Source organism: Varanus komodoensis, unplaced genomic scaffold (genome assembly GCF_004798865.1).
Source record: "Varanus komodoensis strain SLA01 unplaced genomic scaffold, ASM479886v1 scaffold37, whole genome shotgun sequence".
NCBI classification, from domain to species: domain Eukaryota; kingdom Metazoa; phylum Chordata; class Lepidosauria; order Squamata; family Varanidae; genus Varanus; species Varanus komodoensis.
Genome location: NW_025335889.1, coordinates 3,576,120 through 3,591,723, shown reverse-complemented (window position 1 = coordinate 3,591,723; position 15,604 = coordinate 3,576,120). Strand labels below are relative to the sequence as shown.

Here is a 15,604-nt window from a genome sequence, read left to right as displayed (position 1 = left end):
TTCGCTTGTGTTCGCCCGGAGGCCGTGCTCGGCGCATGCGCATCAGGTCTGCGCCTGGCTTGGTTTTGGCGCCTCGCTCGTACTTAAAAGCAGTCGTTCCCACATCCGGGTCATTCTCCTTTTATAAAGCGGGCGGAAGGCGGCAGCGTGTTGTAGGTAAAGTGAAGCGGTTGAAGTTTTCTTCTGGTGCTGAGGGCAACTTCTTCGGCTCGCCGCTGGATTGAGTAAGTGTGGCCCCCGGGGACTCCCTCGCCCGCAGCTTTCTCCTCAGAGGAGGAGCGGCTTGGCGAGCCTGGTTCTTTCCGCCAAGGGCGACCGGCTTCTGCCGAGTCACCGCGTCAGGCGCAGCTCGTCGGGCGCTCTTCCTGAAGGGCTGAGCTCCCTACCCCAAGGGCCCTGCTGGTGTTCGGCCGCATCCCCCTTGCTTCCCCGGGGTGCGGTGCGTCGCTGACTGCGCGGCAGGCAGAGACGCCACAGGTGAAGAGGCTCGTCGCTCTTTCGGCAGGCCAGGATCCGCATTCAGTGGCTGCGTTTCTGCTGCGTACGCAGCAAGCGCCTGTCGCTGCTGTGCAGCATGGTAGAGACCACATGGCCCCTTCACAGCAAAATTGTTACAGAATAAACAGAGTTGAGTAAAATACCTTAATCCCATTGTTCCTTTGCAAATCTGTGTACACAGAATCAATCTCATACTACCTAAGTGCTAAGTTTCAAAAAATTCGATGAATAGAAGATTGTTGGAAGTGGAATACAACTACAGGAGAAGCTAAGTGTGAAGAGGGAGGGGCAAGCAGTAGAAATGAAAGTGAACCCATTTGAGCAGAATACTTCTCAAGAGACAGTCCTTTGGATCTGTTTGTGTATAGCCTGAGGTTTATCATATTATTCTTTCACTGGGGGAAAAAACCTGTAATGGCAGCAGGCCATTTAAAAGAGACCCAATTTGAGAATATTTTAATGAAGTTACTCTACCTATGGGTAAGACAGGCATGCATGCAAATTCTGTAGAAAACCTTGATTTAAATTTAGTTTTACTGACTACTGACAATTCCACCCTGCTCAGGTTTGATCGCTCATGGCACTAAGGGAAGAACAAAGTGGCTGTATGGGCAGGCAAGGTGTTTGTTCTTATCTTGGCATATTACCTGAGACATGATTGCCCAGTTAGCAGCTGCTGTTCATCTTAGCTTTGTTTAGATATGGTATGGGATTCTATGAACAAGCCCTGGACTGTGTTATGATTCCCTCCCTAAATTGCCATTCACCAGCAACTACGGATGTGTGAGGAACCTTTTTTGTGTGGAAAATCTTCTGCATTCCCGGGTTTCAGTTTACTGGACTCCAGTCTGCAGTAGCCCAGAGTCAGAGTTCCTGACAAGTGTGTCCAGGGTTCGCAGGGTGCTTTCCAGGAATTGAGCCCACAAACTGCACAAGCATTGTCATTCTTTGCCTGCTGCTGCCACCAACAGCAGCAAGCAGGGAAGAAGTTTGGCTGTCAGGAATGGTGGCTGGTGAACCTGTTCACTGCGCCCCTTTGCTGTGTGAGTTGCCAGTGGCAGTGGTGGCAGCAGCAAGCAGAGAGTAAGGCTAGTCACCAGGAATGGCAGCTAGCACAGCTGCTCACTGTGCCCCTTTTCCACATGTTCCTCTGCTGCCATTGGCTCAGCTCACTTTGCAGGACCAGGCTCAGCATGAGACGAAGTCCACAGATTCTAGAAGGGTTCATCTCAACCCTACTGGTAACTATGATTTGCAATTGCATCTCAGCAAGAAAACTTTGAAACCATTTTAGGAAGCCTTCAAACTATGGTTCATTTAGAACACATGATTGGTCCCCCCTCCCCCATAGTAGGTTGCAAGAAAATGTTCAGGTGCTACTAAAACTCAATTCAACAAAGGCCAGAATGCAAGGATTGTTTGCAGTATTTCCTTGGTGCATTTTACGGAGCCTCTATTCTTTAATTTTATTCTCTCTCTCCTGAGGTTTTGTCCTTATAAGATAGTATGACAACGGGCAAGTTTTGCCTTTTTAGCAACTATGCTGAACCTAAATTTTGAGGTGCTTCATAAAGTAGTAATTATGTCATTACTTCCTCTTTCGTTTTTATCTTTGCATTGTGAAAAGTAGAAAGTGAGAGCATGCCTGCTGTATTACCAGTAGATCCAACATTCAGCTAAACCTTTTAAAAAAGACAATCTAATTCATGTACCTTCTTGTCATCTGTTCATTTGGCAGGTGAGCATTACAGGACATTGTCTTGTGATAATCACTTCCTTTTCTGTCTGTGTTGTTGCCTGAATAACACATAATATGTACATTAAACACATTATGACACATCCCTCCTACTTGATGTGTCATAATGACATCTAACTGGCAAGCATGCAAACAAGATGTCTGAATTAAATCATTTCAGAGCAAGCGATCATCAGCTGAGTGGAGCAGGGAGGGAGTTGTGTCCAAGTGAGCATTTGGGGGCAGTTTTGTTCTGTTGCTTGCTTGCTTTTTTGGGTGTGTGTGTGGGGGGGGGGACTCTTTAAACATCAGCATTTTGAATGTATATAACTTAGGCATGTCAATCGAATCTTCACTTTAATGTGAATAGCTTTTTATGTGTTCTACACCGAAAAATAACTGACACTTATAAAGACTGTAAGCTCAAAATGGTATTTGTCACCTTGTTATACTTTGTTGTTGTTGTTAATTTATTTCATTTATATACTGTCTGTAGTTGAAGCTCTCTGGGTGGTTTACAACCGAAGGTGCCTTTTATTGTGCTTCTATATGTAGTTAAAAGTACAGACACATAACTACTTGTTAGACATTCCATTTCAGTGTTCCTTTGTACTTATGTAAGCTGGTTATACTTCAGCTATTTTTAAGTGACAGTTAATGCTGAGTTCTCCCTGAAGCACTCAGCATGGTCTGATGCTGTACTGTGTGGATGGTGGCTCAAATAACAAGTTTCTTCTGCTTAGAAACTAGCATGTCAGAAAAACTAATTTCTCATTCAAGTAGTGTTTCTGAATTAGCAGTTAGCAGTTGTTTGGAAATATATTGGCAAAGGAACCTGACTTGTTAAATGGCACCTTGAATGTCAGGATACAAATAAATTGCTGCAAAACAGTTGGGTTCCTACCATTTTAAACTAAGTAATTTTGGCAGTAAATCTCTGCATGCTTGCTTTGAAATAAGTGCATTTCAATTTAGTGGGACTTTACAGGGTTGCCTTGTTGCAAGAACTGTATGCTTCATGCCCAAACACTGTATATGGCATGGGAGATGCCAATATATCTGATTAAAAGCAGATGTGGGGAAGGATTTGGATTATCTTTGTTCTCCTCTGTGACTAATAACTTTTTGAGGAAGAAATTCAAGTTAGGTGAAATGACACAAGGAAAGAGAGGGAATCTCTCAGTGGGTGAATGGAATCTATCTTGGTGAAGTAATAATAAATGTAAACTTGCAGTTATATGAAATACAGTAGCCCCCCGAAATTCATGGGGGTTGTGTTCCTAGAGCACCTGTGAATTGTGAAAAACCGCAAATTTTGAATGTAGTAAAGGATCATTGCCAGAAGCCTTAGAACAGGGGTCCTCAAACTTTTTGAACATGGGGCCAGTTGAAAGATGCCAGCAATGGGCGTGAGCTGCCAAGGCAGTGTGGGAGGGGGGCACGGGCTGGGAGGGCGGGCGGGCATGCACGGTGAGGCAGGGACAGGGGCGGGTGCACACAGAGGTCATTTTCCTTGGAGATTGGTTTGGACTCGCTCGGAGAAAATGAATTGCAGACCATTTTGCATGCATTTTAAAAGCATAAAAATGCCTCTTCTAAGGCTTAGTATACTATCAGGAAGAACTTTGAACTGTCAGTAAAATGTGCTGGTATTGTTGATGACCTTGGTCTTTTGGCGCTACATCTTTTGCTTTCTCCCTTTTGCCTTTGGCTCTGCCATGTACATGAATGCTGCCCCTGAAAGGCTCACCAAAATGGAATTTGGTTCAGAAAGAGATTCTGCACTACTGGCTTAGCACTATGTTTAGACTGGATCCTTGGATCTCTTGTATGTAGTTTGATCTGCAACATTTCAGAAATAAGTGGTAGTATTGGTAGAAACACCAGGGATACTTAGGGTAATCAAAACAATGAAAGAGGATTTATACTAAATAATCCTACTTGCATGTTTGTGAAAAGAAGTAGTGAAATCTCAAAGTACTGTTGCTATTTAAAAACTGCTCTTCAGACACATTCATGTGAAAACCAGTGGTGTTTTTTGCTGTTAGAACAATATATCTAATGATGTAGTACCTGGCACTCCCAAGTAATTGTGCCTAGGTCTGTAGTAGCCTTTCTCAGCCTGGTGCCCTCCAGATGTTTTGTATTGAAACTACTGGCATTACTGACCATTGGGTATACTGGTGGGCTTACTAGTAGTTGAAACTCAACAACTTAATAGATTTTAAACCATCCAGGCATCAGGTTTGGGAAGGCTGTCTATAGCATAATAGCTTTTCCTAGGCTGCATTTTTTCTTCAGTTTCAGAAGGGCTTGTGTAACAGCCTGTCATGGCTTGCATCATACCATACAATATTGCAGAATTGGAAAGCATGTCTGGATAGGAACTAACAGGATCAGTAGAATCGTTGTAGCATGCTATGTAAATGGAAGTCAATTTTGTAAAGAAATTAAAAGGGTGAAAACTGCCATACAAGTAGTGCTGTCAACAGCTAATATACTGTTTTATATTGTATACAGCTAATATACTGTAGTATAATATACTGATAGCCGTATACTACATATGAGAGACAGTATATTTATGCACCAGTTGCTGGGGAACTTGTGTAAGAGGTAATGTAGCACTTAACATTGTGCTTGTGGGATTCTGTAGGTGGCTGGTTGACCACTGAATGAACGGAATGTTGGATTAGATGGACCTTGCTCTGAACCAGCACAGTTGCTGAATCAGATAAGATATAGTTGGGACAAATAGTTGGGAGTTCATCCAAAACGTCTGGAGAATGCAAGGTGGGTAAAATTGCTGTAAGATTTCTTGGTCATAATCCATCTGATAAATTCATCTTTCTAGCAGGAGTGCACTGTTCTTAAGAGATTACATGTTAAGAACAGGATCAATTACTGCCAGTGCAGTGGTAAGAGCTACTGCTAGCACAACAAAAGGAATCAAAATGCTAGTTTCTGGAATGTTACACATCAGTGAAGTTGGCAGAAATGACTCCACTGAGCTATTCCAGCAGCTTGCATTCTAGTTTTTTCCCCAGAGTTACTTAAGGAAGTGGTAGCTTCCTGTTGTACTAAGTGGTTGGTCCTACTGATGCAACAGAAACAATTGAGGTGCAGTGGCAACTTTGTATACTATCCTGAATTCTTTTTTTCTGAAAGTCTTTCTACATGATCTGGTAATTTGGTTCCCATATAATTTGTATTAGTCAAATCTGTGCCTTCTGTACAACATTAATCACCATCATTTTATTCATAAGTGTATATCTCTTTTAGCCTCCAGAGAGCAGTGGATTATTCTCTGACCATGTTGGAGATTGAGGAGAATCTCCAGGCAGCTTTCAAAAAGCTACGGGTTGACTCAGAAGGGTAAGTGGCAATGTTACTAAATATTAAGTTGTGAAGGTCCATTCTGCATAGTAAGGAATGTGATCTGTCTTGTCCTGTATGTTTAATACAGAAGAACCCCTGTATCCACAGCAATAAATTCCAAATCCCCCATTGGATATCTGAAACTGTGAATAGTAGCAAACATTACACTGTATATACCTATGATAAAACTTAATTTATAAATTGGGCACAATAAGACATTGCACTGCAAGCTTAGAAAGTGTGAGCAATATCAGAAGGATTTGCAACCTGCCCACTATCCTGCTGCTTCCAAATTTCTGCCTGTCAGCCCTGATGAAGCCTCAGCTTGTCCCTCCTCTTTCCTGCCCCCCAACAACAGGCCTCTTCCCAGGTTCCTGCTCCCCTTCGCCCCACATGGGAACATTTACTGCCAGCTCCCTCAGCACCACCCACCCAGTACATATACTGTAGTCCCAGGCAATACTGTGCAAAATTGTTGGACTCCAGTCAGCAGTGGTTAAGCAAGAACACAGCTGCTGAGTCAGCAGGAATGGCAGTTCTGTTATATCAGTATGAAAAATTGAGATTATTTGGATCATTGGAGTGAGATACCCATAGTATACAAATGACATTCAGCTCTGCTGCTCCTTGTTATCTGATAGAAGGAAAGCAGTCCATACTTTTGAATGATGTGTGGACTTGCTGATGAACTTGAGGAGGGTGAAAAAGCTGTTGGAATGTACAAACTCAGACTTTTGGATTGAGATTGACCCTGAAAGGATTGTGCTTCCCATCAAAGATTATATTCATATCTTGGGAGTGTTTTATAATCCTACATTGTCCCAGCATTGCCAGATGTTAGGGGAAGATCGATAATGTGGTCTTTGTAGGCATAGTGAGTGGTTTTAAGTGTTAGTAGTAATAGTATTATTTTTTAGTCTGAAATTTGTCCATCACTGGAGGAAGAGGAGATTGGCATTCATAAAACATCTGTTCTGTGATTGAATTTATCTGTTTTATAATTTCATATATAATGCCTGTTCTCCACAAATAGAAGTCTTATACTTCTCACTATGGCAGGGCGAACAGCTGCATGGTCTGCAGGCCATTTTTGCTTCCCTAGCAAACTGTACTCCAAGGTGCATTGGGGGCTGGTGGCACCAGTAATTTGCTAACAGAATTTGATGGCGTATTACAAAAGAAGACTAGAAGTATCAAATGTAGTTTTTGAGCAAACTCAATCTGATCCATTCTCAGTGCTTCATGATGCTAAAGCTGGTGGTCCCCCCCCCCAACATGCACACACACACACCTGCTGCTGCTGCTGCATTTGGCAATATGGGGCCATTATGTAGCAGGAGGCAGTGGGACCTTCGTGTGGGCTGCATGCTGCCCAGCCTTGCACTAAGTGAAAATTCATAGGATGTTTTATCTAAAGAGTCTCATTTAAAAGAACTAATGGACAAAGTATGTCTGTTCCACTTGTCCTTCATTCTGAATTTACAGAATCAGCTGAATTTTACAAACAAACATTTATAGAAAAATTGAACTCCAGATTTCTTCCCATTTCCCTGGTTTCTGATACATTATTTCATTCTTTTCTGGTTTTTTAAAGTAGTGTTTCAGTGATGCAAAGATATTGAATAAAATCTGGTCTAATGATGATAAATAACAGACAAGCATGACAATGCTGAAGTTAGAAGGCTGGGTTGAAGCATTATGAGGCAATGAGTTCTAAAGGAAAGTATGATGCAGCATAGAGTTGCAGTCTGCCAAATAATTGGACTTTTTCTTTTAGAGTTATGTATTTACTCCTCTTCCCCATGATTGCACTTGTTTGCCTTATTACAGTGACCTCCATAATGTTATACTAAATTCGTGAGAAGCTTTGAAGGGGTTTCTCAGTGATATCAGGAATCATGGTCTCTAAATCAGTAGGGAAGTGTTTGATGTGTTCTAGGGCAGGTCCTCTGTTCATGTAGGACAACAGTGAAAATAGGCAGACTTGACAAGCACTGTATACTACGCAGAAGCTTTTTCCAAATGCAGTGTAATATGCAATAGTTACTTGACAGATGAGTCTGTCTGGAAGGAGGAGGGCCTTAAAGGAAAGTTTGAAAACAAGTTCAAGATTGACATGTTTTACTGGACTGGTTTTATTGTTCTAATAAAGTGAGTTTTTTTCCATCTGGGAAAACCTAAGTCCCAGTTTTAGGCAGCATCAATTTATATTTTTATACTCTTCTGCCAAGTAGCTTTGGGAGGAGAGGCTATGATCAGGGAAATAGTGCTGCTGGAGGGGTCAAGCTCACTCTCCCAGCAATACTCACTGCTTCTTCAACTAAATTAGAATAGCCCATGGTTGCTACTGGCCATTTGAAAAATTAATGCATCCAATTTCAAAGATTCTGGCTTTAAACAATGCTAAATATATCTTGGTAGGCTGAGGTTTTATATAGCAGAAGTGTCAAACATCCTTCAGCCTATGAACCAAATTCTATTTTGTATAAACTGTCAAAGGCCACTTAAGTTTTGTATTGCTATTAACTAAACCTTAGGAGAAGCCTTTCAGCCTCTTAGAGTGGAGGGAAAACCCAGGAAACTGCCATCTGATTGGTGAGTAGGTGGAGAAGGGGGTAAAGTTGGAAGAAAGTGCATGACTATCTGGGGAACCCTGGAGGACCATGTTGGACTCTTTGGCCTGAAGTTCCTGGCACCCCTGCTCTATAACATCACAACATTCTGTGCCAACATTACTTTTCTCATCCTTCAAGTGGTGACTGCATGTATTTTTCTTGTTTTAGATCCACTGCTTCTCTTCCTGTTAATGAGGGGACACCTCAGGGAGTGTCGGTAAGAACTACAGATGAAACCAAAGTAAAGACTGTGTGTGCATCTAAGGAGAGCTGGCATTGGTAAGGAATTAGTTCTGATTGATGGAAGTGCTTCAAATGTGGGAATGTTGGAGTGTTTGGCCAAACACCTTTGTCAGTTCTTAAAATGGTCAAGAGGTTGAAGATAAAAATTACTGGGGGTGGGCAAGATGTCATAGAGGTCTGATATGGCAGGGCTTTTATGTACTTACACACTTGACCATTCCAACTGAGTCTTATTTCTGTACCTGGTGAGCAGGGCAGAGCTAACTGTCACTGATTGGGTTCACATGACATCCCCTCTCCCCCGCCCATTTATAAGCTAGAAGGGCTTGGCAACTTTGCACAACACAGGACTTATTTAGGGTAACTTAAAGCTCACCAAAATGGGCTTATAAGCCATCCTGAAAGGCTAGGGCGTGCTCTGGAATCTCGTAGCCACCCTGGGGCTTGCTGTGTTGTCTGAACAATACAACAAGCCCAGGAATAACCCAAACCACTACAGAACTAGCAAAAATAGTTGCTTCTCTAGCCAAGCAACAATGCAAGAGTGCCAAAGACAGTCCTCCCAACATGTCCAAGTGGCACTTGACTGCAGCTATCAGCCTGCCCACTTTTCTTGGCAGGAGATCAGGCCACTACTAATGGTGATAGAATGGACTTGCCTGTGAGTAAGTGAGCCAGCCATATCCCCACCTGAAGCTGCTTCCTCATTGTACCTGCCTCTCTGGGCTGGCATCTCTGGCGGGAAAGAGGCTTCCACCATCCTGGGCAGCCAGTAGCCCTTTCAGCTGGCAACTGTGGTATTATGGGGTAAAGATTAGTTTGGCCAACTTGTGAGTCAATCGAGCCAGTTGTATCGCTCCCCACTACTAAAAGTAAAGTCTTTTTGGGCAATAAATCATTGTGGCGATTCAAGTTATACATGTGGTGGATGAAGTGTGCCCAACTCCTATCTGACCACAATATAATCTTCACCTCACAAAGTAAAGTGATAGAGATCACACAGAACATGCCTACACTCACCAGGTTCTAAGTTAGTAGACCCCCATCCTCCTGAAAAAAGCAAATAATGCAATGTTATGTCAAACCAAAATGGCAGCACAGAAGTAGCACAGGAAGGGATTCTGTTGGGGCCTGCCTAATTTTAGTGGGGATGCTCCTTCTTGGGCCCAAGGAAAGGATAGGATTGAACTGCTAGGGAGTTGGAGGGGCTGGCTTTTAGTTAAGTCAGTCACCTTCTTCCCATGCCACTCTTGTCTTGATTGAGGCCTGGATGGTATGGGAAGTGATGCAGGGAACATTTCCAATATTTCTCTATTCCCTGATCAGAGATGATAGAGATATTCCTATCTATCTATTTTTGGATTTATATCCTGCCTTCTTCCTACAAAGGGCTCAAGGCAGCTTACGTCTCCTCCTCCATCTTATCCCCACAACAACAACCCTGTGAGGTAGGTTGGGCTAAGAGTCTGTGACTGGCCCAAAGTCACCCAGTTGGCTCCATGGCTGAGCAGGAACTAGAACCCAGGTCAGCTGAGTTCCAGTCCCATGCTCTTAACCACTACACCACACTGGCCTCCCTCCTCTCTTTTTATGCCCCTTTTCCTCAAGGGTGCGGGGGAAGGCAGGAGGTTGGGAATAAGACTCAACTGTCTGCAGGCTGTAAATTGCCCTTGTCTGGTCTGCAATTCATGTCACACTTCAAAAAAAAAAACCTTCCTTGCTTTTTAAATAAGCTTGAGTCATAGACTGTATGAAGAAAATTATTAGGCACTACAACTGTTTTTCACAAATTCAAAGTGTTCTGTGGTGTGCATGCTTATAGTAACACATACCCCCTTGAATGGACCAGATGATGATGCTTGAATGTGGTCATTAAAAGGGTCACTATTTTCTGTTACTTTTTGTTTGCTGTGTAAATAGAAATAGCAAAATATTTTAATTCACAGTGTAAATCTGATTCTTGCTACCAGAACAGTTCAGTACTGTGTTCTGTCACATGGCCAGACAAGTTCTTTCCCACTTTGGAGTAGACAACCAATGCCTTGCTTAAACATGGTCCTTACTCTGAATTGCAGTGCTGAGTGACTATGGGTAGAATCCGATACATGATCAGCTAAAGAATGCTGGGAGTTATAGGACCCTTCTGTCTAACGTTGCATTACATTGAACCCTTAATTATCATCTAGTTCAGTGAAGATTGGATTGTTAACGTCTTCATTTTCATTTTTAGGTGTTTGAGGAAACCTTTGAAAGGAGCAATGAAAACACAGCGTCGCCGGCGGTCCAAGTCTCCAGTACTCCATCCTCCTAAGTTCATCCACTGCACAACCAAAATGACTTCCTCTAGCCAACAAATGCACAAGAACCCAGCAAACACCTTTCAAAGCAGCTGTGGCCTTGATGTGCCATCCCAAAAGGAATTCCCTAAGAAGGATCAGGCCAATCATTATCTCAGTGATGTTAACAAAGAGCTAATGGGGCCCAAACCTTCTGGGGCATCCATGGTTGAAATGCCAAAGAACACACCTGAAAACGACACTGCTGGTGGTATTCTTCTTCCTGCAACAATTCTAAAAGCCACAGATCTTTCTAATTTCCAATCTGTGTCGGCGCAAAATCAAGGGAATCTGTGTGCCTGTGTAGACAAGCCCTGTCATTGTAAGCAATGGCAGGACATGAAAGTGTACATGTTTTCTGGCCTACAAAACTCCCCCCTGTCTGCACCCAAAAGAAGAGCACATATGCAGGACAACTCCCAACTTTTGTCATCAAGAACTCCCTCCAACTCCCTCAGGTCTTGCTCTGAGCAAGCCAGAGCTTGTGTAGATGATGTGACTATTGAAGATCTTTCTGGGTACATGGAATATTATCTGTATATTCCTAAGAAAATGTCCCACATGGCAGAAATGATGTACACCTGATAAAGTGGGCTCGAATGAGCTAAGGGCTGTGGCATCTGCCTTTGGTCACACTTCATCTTAGAAGCAGTTGCTCTCTGTGCTTGTAATAAAAACACTTTGCATCAGAGACAACCTTTTTCTATTTCCTGCTCCATTTAATGTTAACTCTAAAACCAGAGAATTGCAAAGACAACCAGCAAGACTGTGGAATGACACCAGCTTGTTTAAGGCATAAACTTAGTGAATGGTTAGTGGGATTGATTGACTAAAAACATTTAGGACAGCATTTTGCAATACTGTACTTTCAGTTTAGAGGGGAACGAGGCCCTTTGCATCTGGAACTAAATAGAACATCTTGCTGCATTTTTGGTTTTAGAATGCATACAGTTTCTATGATACTGTAAAGTGTGGAATTGGAAGCACCGGTTTCTTCTGTCACTGTTCCTGATATTTGGGTATTCTCCAGAAAGCTAACTTTGTTTGAGAAGCATAGCATTAATCATCTGCTAAATGAGGTGTTGTCTTGAAGTATATATTTTCTGTAATTATAGGGGGAAATAGGAAAAACACACTTAGCATTATTCTTAACACAAAAAGAAGCAGTTCGGGCAGTTTATTTTGCAGGACAGAGAATCCTGTGGAATAAATGAATCCAACATTTTAGAAATTTAGACTTTCGATTAAATGGCTAATGGATGAACACAGAAATCAAGTAATTTTATATAGCCACTAGATGTCAGCTTTGCTCCATATCAATAATGGGATGCCATCATGCATCCTTAACCAGTGCTTATGCTTGCTTATAAACCAAGCTCTGTTCAGCTCTGTTTCGTAGAGCATCCCTTTTGGCATTAATGTTCCAATGTTTGGCAATTAAGGAAGTGATCACTTTTGCATTTACAGCTTTAAAAACAATGCGTATTGAAAAAGGTTTACGCTTGCTATGAGTTAATGCTGAAGAGGGTGATGTAATTTGTAAATGAGATGTCATGGTGTTACTGCTTTTAAAATAGACTACATCTCTTTCTGGCAGATTTGGATTTAATAAAGCTGTCCTGCCTCAAGTCAGTATTAGATATGCTTGAAAGCTACTGCCAGAGATGGAGTCTTTAGGGCTTGTTTTTGTCTTCTGCCAAGTCAACATGCAAATTGAATTTACTACAAAGCAGCTAGGGGGATAAGCACAGGTCAGGCCCCTGTTCCTTTAATAGTCATGTAGAAGAAAGAATTTCAGCAGGTGGAACTAGCATGATATAAGTATTACAGGTTCCAAGAGTCTTGTCTTTTGCATCTTACCACTGTAATGCAAACCTACTGAAGCCATACTCCATGTGGTTGCATCCCAGTTTCTCAAGCCTTTGATTGCAGTGGCCAAGAATTGCATAATACATTCTCAGAAGCTGGGTTCTGAGCTAGCTTGTCTCCTGCAATCCACCTACTCCACAGTTACACTGTGGATGCATTTCACTCTGCCACAGCAGTTGTCCAAGAGCCCCCTGGAAAGATACTGTTGCTCTGAAATCAGTTTTCACTTGCACGTACTCTTTTTCAGTGTTTGCTTTCTTTTCGTGCTAAGAGGAAGTTCATAGCTGCACTGCTATGCAAATGATATGAACTCCTTCACTGCAAGGATGGGCAGAAAGTAGATCTGCAGATGTTTTGGACTTCACTGGCCATGTTGAGAGTGGTTCCCAGGAAATGAAGTCCTAAGCATCTGGAGATCTACCATCTTCCCACCTCTTTTATTTCATGGCTAGGGCACGCCAACTTGTGTTGAGAACCTAAGGAATAGCAACTCAGGGAAGTTCATTAGGCAGCTAGAGAATATGAAGAGCTGTCTTAAGTGTTTTGTTTTGTTTTTCTGAAATAAACCTGTGAGATGAAACTTAATGACTTTATTATCTTGACAGTTGAAATATTTGATTTATCATTCCAAGTTAATTTATGGAGTATTCTATATTATTGTTATGCACTTCCATTTTAAAGTGCTACTTTTTCTTTAAGATGAGGTACATGTGATTAAATATGGAACCTGGGTGCAAATAAAATTATTTCTTGTGCTAATTACTGTAACAACTGTATAATGTGTCAAAAGTAACACAGATTACCTCCATATCTGCTTATGTTCTGACAAAGTGTTCACCTGTTGCTGGTAATATGTGCAGAAAATAACATACGTTTTGCCTTTTAGCATTAGGTCTTCTATATAAGAGGAATGAAGTCTGATCCAAGGAGCTGAAAACCTAGATAAGCTTACTGTGTGTATATCCTTAGTTCTTTTCACCCTCATGTAGTTCACTCCTTCACTGAATATAGATTGCATTATAAGAGGGAGACCATAGTGCAGGCTGTACACAACACAGCATCTTCTATCTATATGCACAGGAAAATACCACTTCAAGTGTTTAGCATTAACGAATATCCAATATTTAGACTGGAATAAATGCTGACAGGCAAGATCAAAGGCCAAAGTGCTTTGACAGATGAAGGCCTTATGGAGCAGCCACTGCTTGGATGGCTTTTGATTCTCAGGCTGCATCCTAAAATTGGTGCTTGTGAAAATAGCAGTTAAATAGGGCTTGTAACTACTTGCTTTCTGGCATTATTTGGGTAGGGTAACTTTTCTGTAGTCTCATGTACTACTTAAAAGCATTCTGTCTTGTCATTCCTCAAAAGAGTGTGAAATTACTTAAACTGTAGGTAAAACAATCACATGGAAAAAGCTGAGTAAAGCATAGCATCAAAAATGCTCATTAAAACAACATTAAAAACATTTAAGAGTCATAAGCTTTCATAAAATGGAAAGGTATTCCCTGTGCAAAGGAAAGCCATTCCTTAAGGGGTCCCCTTTTGGAGGGAGTGCTACCAGGAAGAAAGGTCCTCTTACTCTTGACTTTCCTATCAGTAGTTCAATCTGTGCTTTCCCCATTGGCTTTACAGTCATTAAGATGTGCCCACTTAAAAGGTATTTAATTTAGACTTGGAATTTTAATAGTCATGTTCTAATGCAGCTAACAAAAGGCTGTTGGGAAGTATCTGGAACTGCATGTGTGTTGGTATTTATAATATAAAGATGGCTAAGGCTTGAAATTGAAACATGCTTGAGATCTGTATAATCTATGCCTGAAAGTGTCATTTCTGCACTTGGTGGTTGCAGTATCAGGAAATTAGAAGCCAGTAGCTTGCTACGCTAAACAGGAAAGTTATATTTGACATATATAACATTTCCAGCTTGTCTCACTTTTTTTGGCTTTGGTGGGGAGCATTTCAGTCTTTGGAAAGCCTGAAGATAAGGCACCTGAACAAAAATTCTGGCATAAAACTCTCCTATAAACCCTGAGAGACATTTCAACTTTAGAATGGGAGAAAAACCACACAAAAGCTGGAGAACCATCATGACCAGTGGGCAAGGGACAGGTAGCATGCATGGCTGTCTACCACCCTTTAGGTGGGAGGAGAGGCTCTGTACCCTTTTCCTAAACATAAGCAGCATGTTATTGCAAGTGGAAGTGCAGGAGATCTGAAGGTACACAGTCTAGGTTTACTCCTGAATAGTAAAATAGTCTCAGGAGTTTTCATAAATAGTTTAGGGTAGTTTTTGTTGGAATAGAACTTGAATATTGCATTTTGTGTTTTAATGCCAATTGAACTTAACAGGGGAATGGTGAGATGTTTCTACCTGCATGCTCAAGCTGATGCAGATGCCTGAATGCCTTCCTGTGTAAGAGCACTTCTGAGCTTAGGCTAGTTTCTATTTCCTCATTTAAAAACCAAGAAAAAAAACCTGCAAACATGTGCACCTAGCTGCACGCTGAACTGATTCTGCTGACTGCATAATGCGGTGGTTGTCTCTTGTGCCCTGATAACTACTGAACTTTAATGTTGGAGTAAGGCTACCTGTGAGCATGCTGTCATCCAGATACACACAAGCCCATCTGTTTTGTTTTTGTTTTCTTAGGCTTTATGGCTATACCTTACCATACTTCCTGCAGTACAAAGGAGGTCAAGAAGGCGGAAACAAGGCCCCACAACATCACTAGTCCCCAAGGAGGAGGCAAACTTCCTCAAGCAGCAAAACCTTACACAAGGAAGGGAGGAATTCAGATGGCTTACACACTTCGCAGGACACATTTTGGAGCAACTTGGGGAACTTCAAAACAACTTTGCTTAGCATTCAGTGCAAGTCTTGCAACTGATACTTTCGCAGGAAGCACAGAATACTCGCTTTCTTCCTCTGC

General features: G+C 41.9%; 1 protein-coding gene across 2 annotated transcripts; it reads left to right on the top strand.

Annotated features, from left to right (window-relative positions):
* Window positions 1–13: 13 nt before the first annotated feature.
* On the top strand, window positions 14–13,430 carry OSER1 (oxidative stress responsive serine rich 1). 2 transcript variants are annotated; one of them, XM_044440217.1, is made up of 5 exons: window positions 14–224; window positions 4,887–5,023; window positions 5,513–5,605; window positions 8,392–8,502; window positions 10,697–13,430. In XM_044440217.1, the coding sequence occupies exons 3-5, from the start codon at window positions 5,544–5,546 to the stop codon at window positions 11,385–11,387; spliced, it is 864 nt and encodes a 287-aa protein (XP_044296152.1). In that variant the 5' UTR covers window positions 14–224; window positions 4,887–5,023; window positions 5,513–5,543; the 3' UTR covers window positions 11,388–13,430. The 2 variants fall into 2 exon arrangements, with proteins under 2 accessions (XP_044296152.1, XP_044296150.1); XM_044440215.1 differs by lacking the exon at window positions 4,887–5,023 and having other exon boundaries at window positions 15–224.
* The last annotated feature ends 2,174 nt before the right edge of the window (window positions 13,431–15,604 follow it).

Bases quoted from the DNA above. Each gene is read 5' to 3' on its own strand.
- OSER1 (XM_044440217.1), top strand. From the start codon at position 5,544: ATGTTGGAGATTGAGGAGAATCTCCAGGCAGCTTTCAAAAAGCTACGG. The intron at 5,606-8,391 runs GTAAGTGGCAAT...TTCTTGTTTTAG, and splicing joins CTACGGGTTGACTCAGAAGG to ATCCACTGCTTCTCTTCCTG. The intron at 8,503-10,696 runs GTAAGGAATTAG...TTTCATTTTTAG, and splicing joins TCTAAGGAGAGCTGGCATTG to GTGTTTGAGGAAACCTTTGA.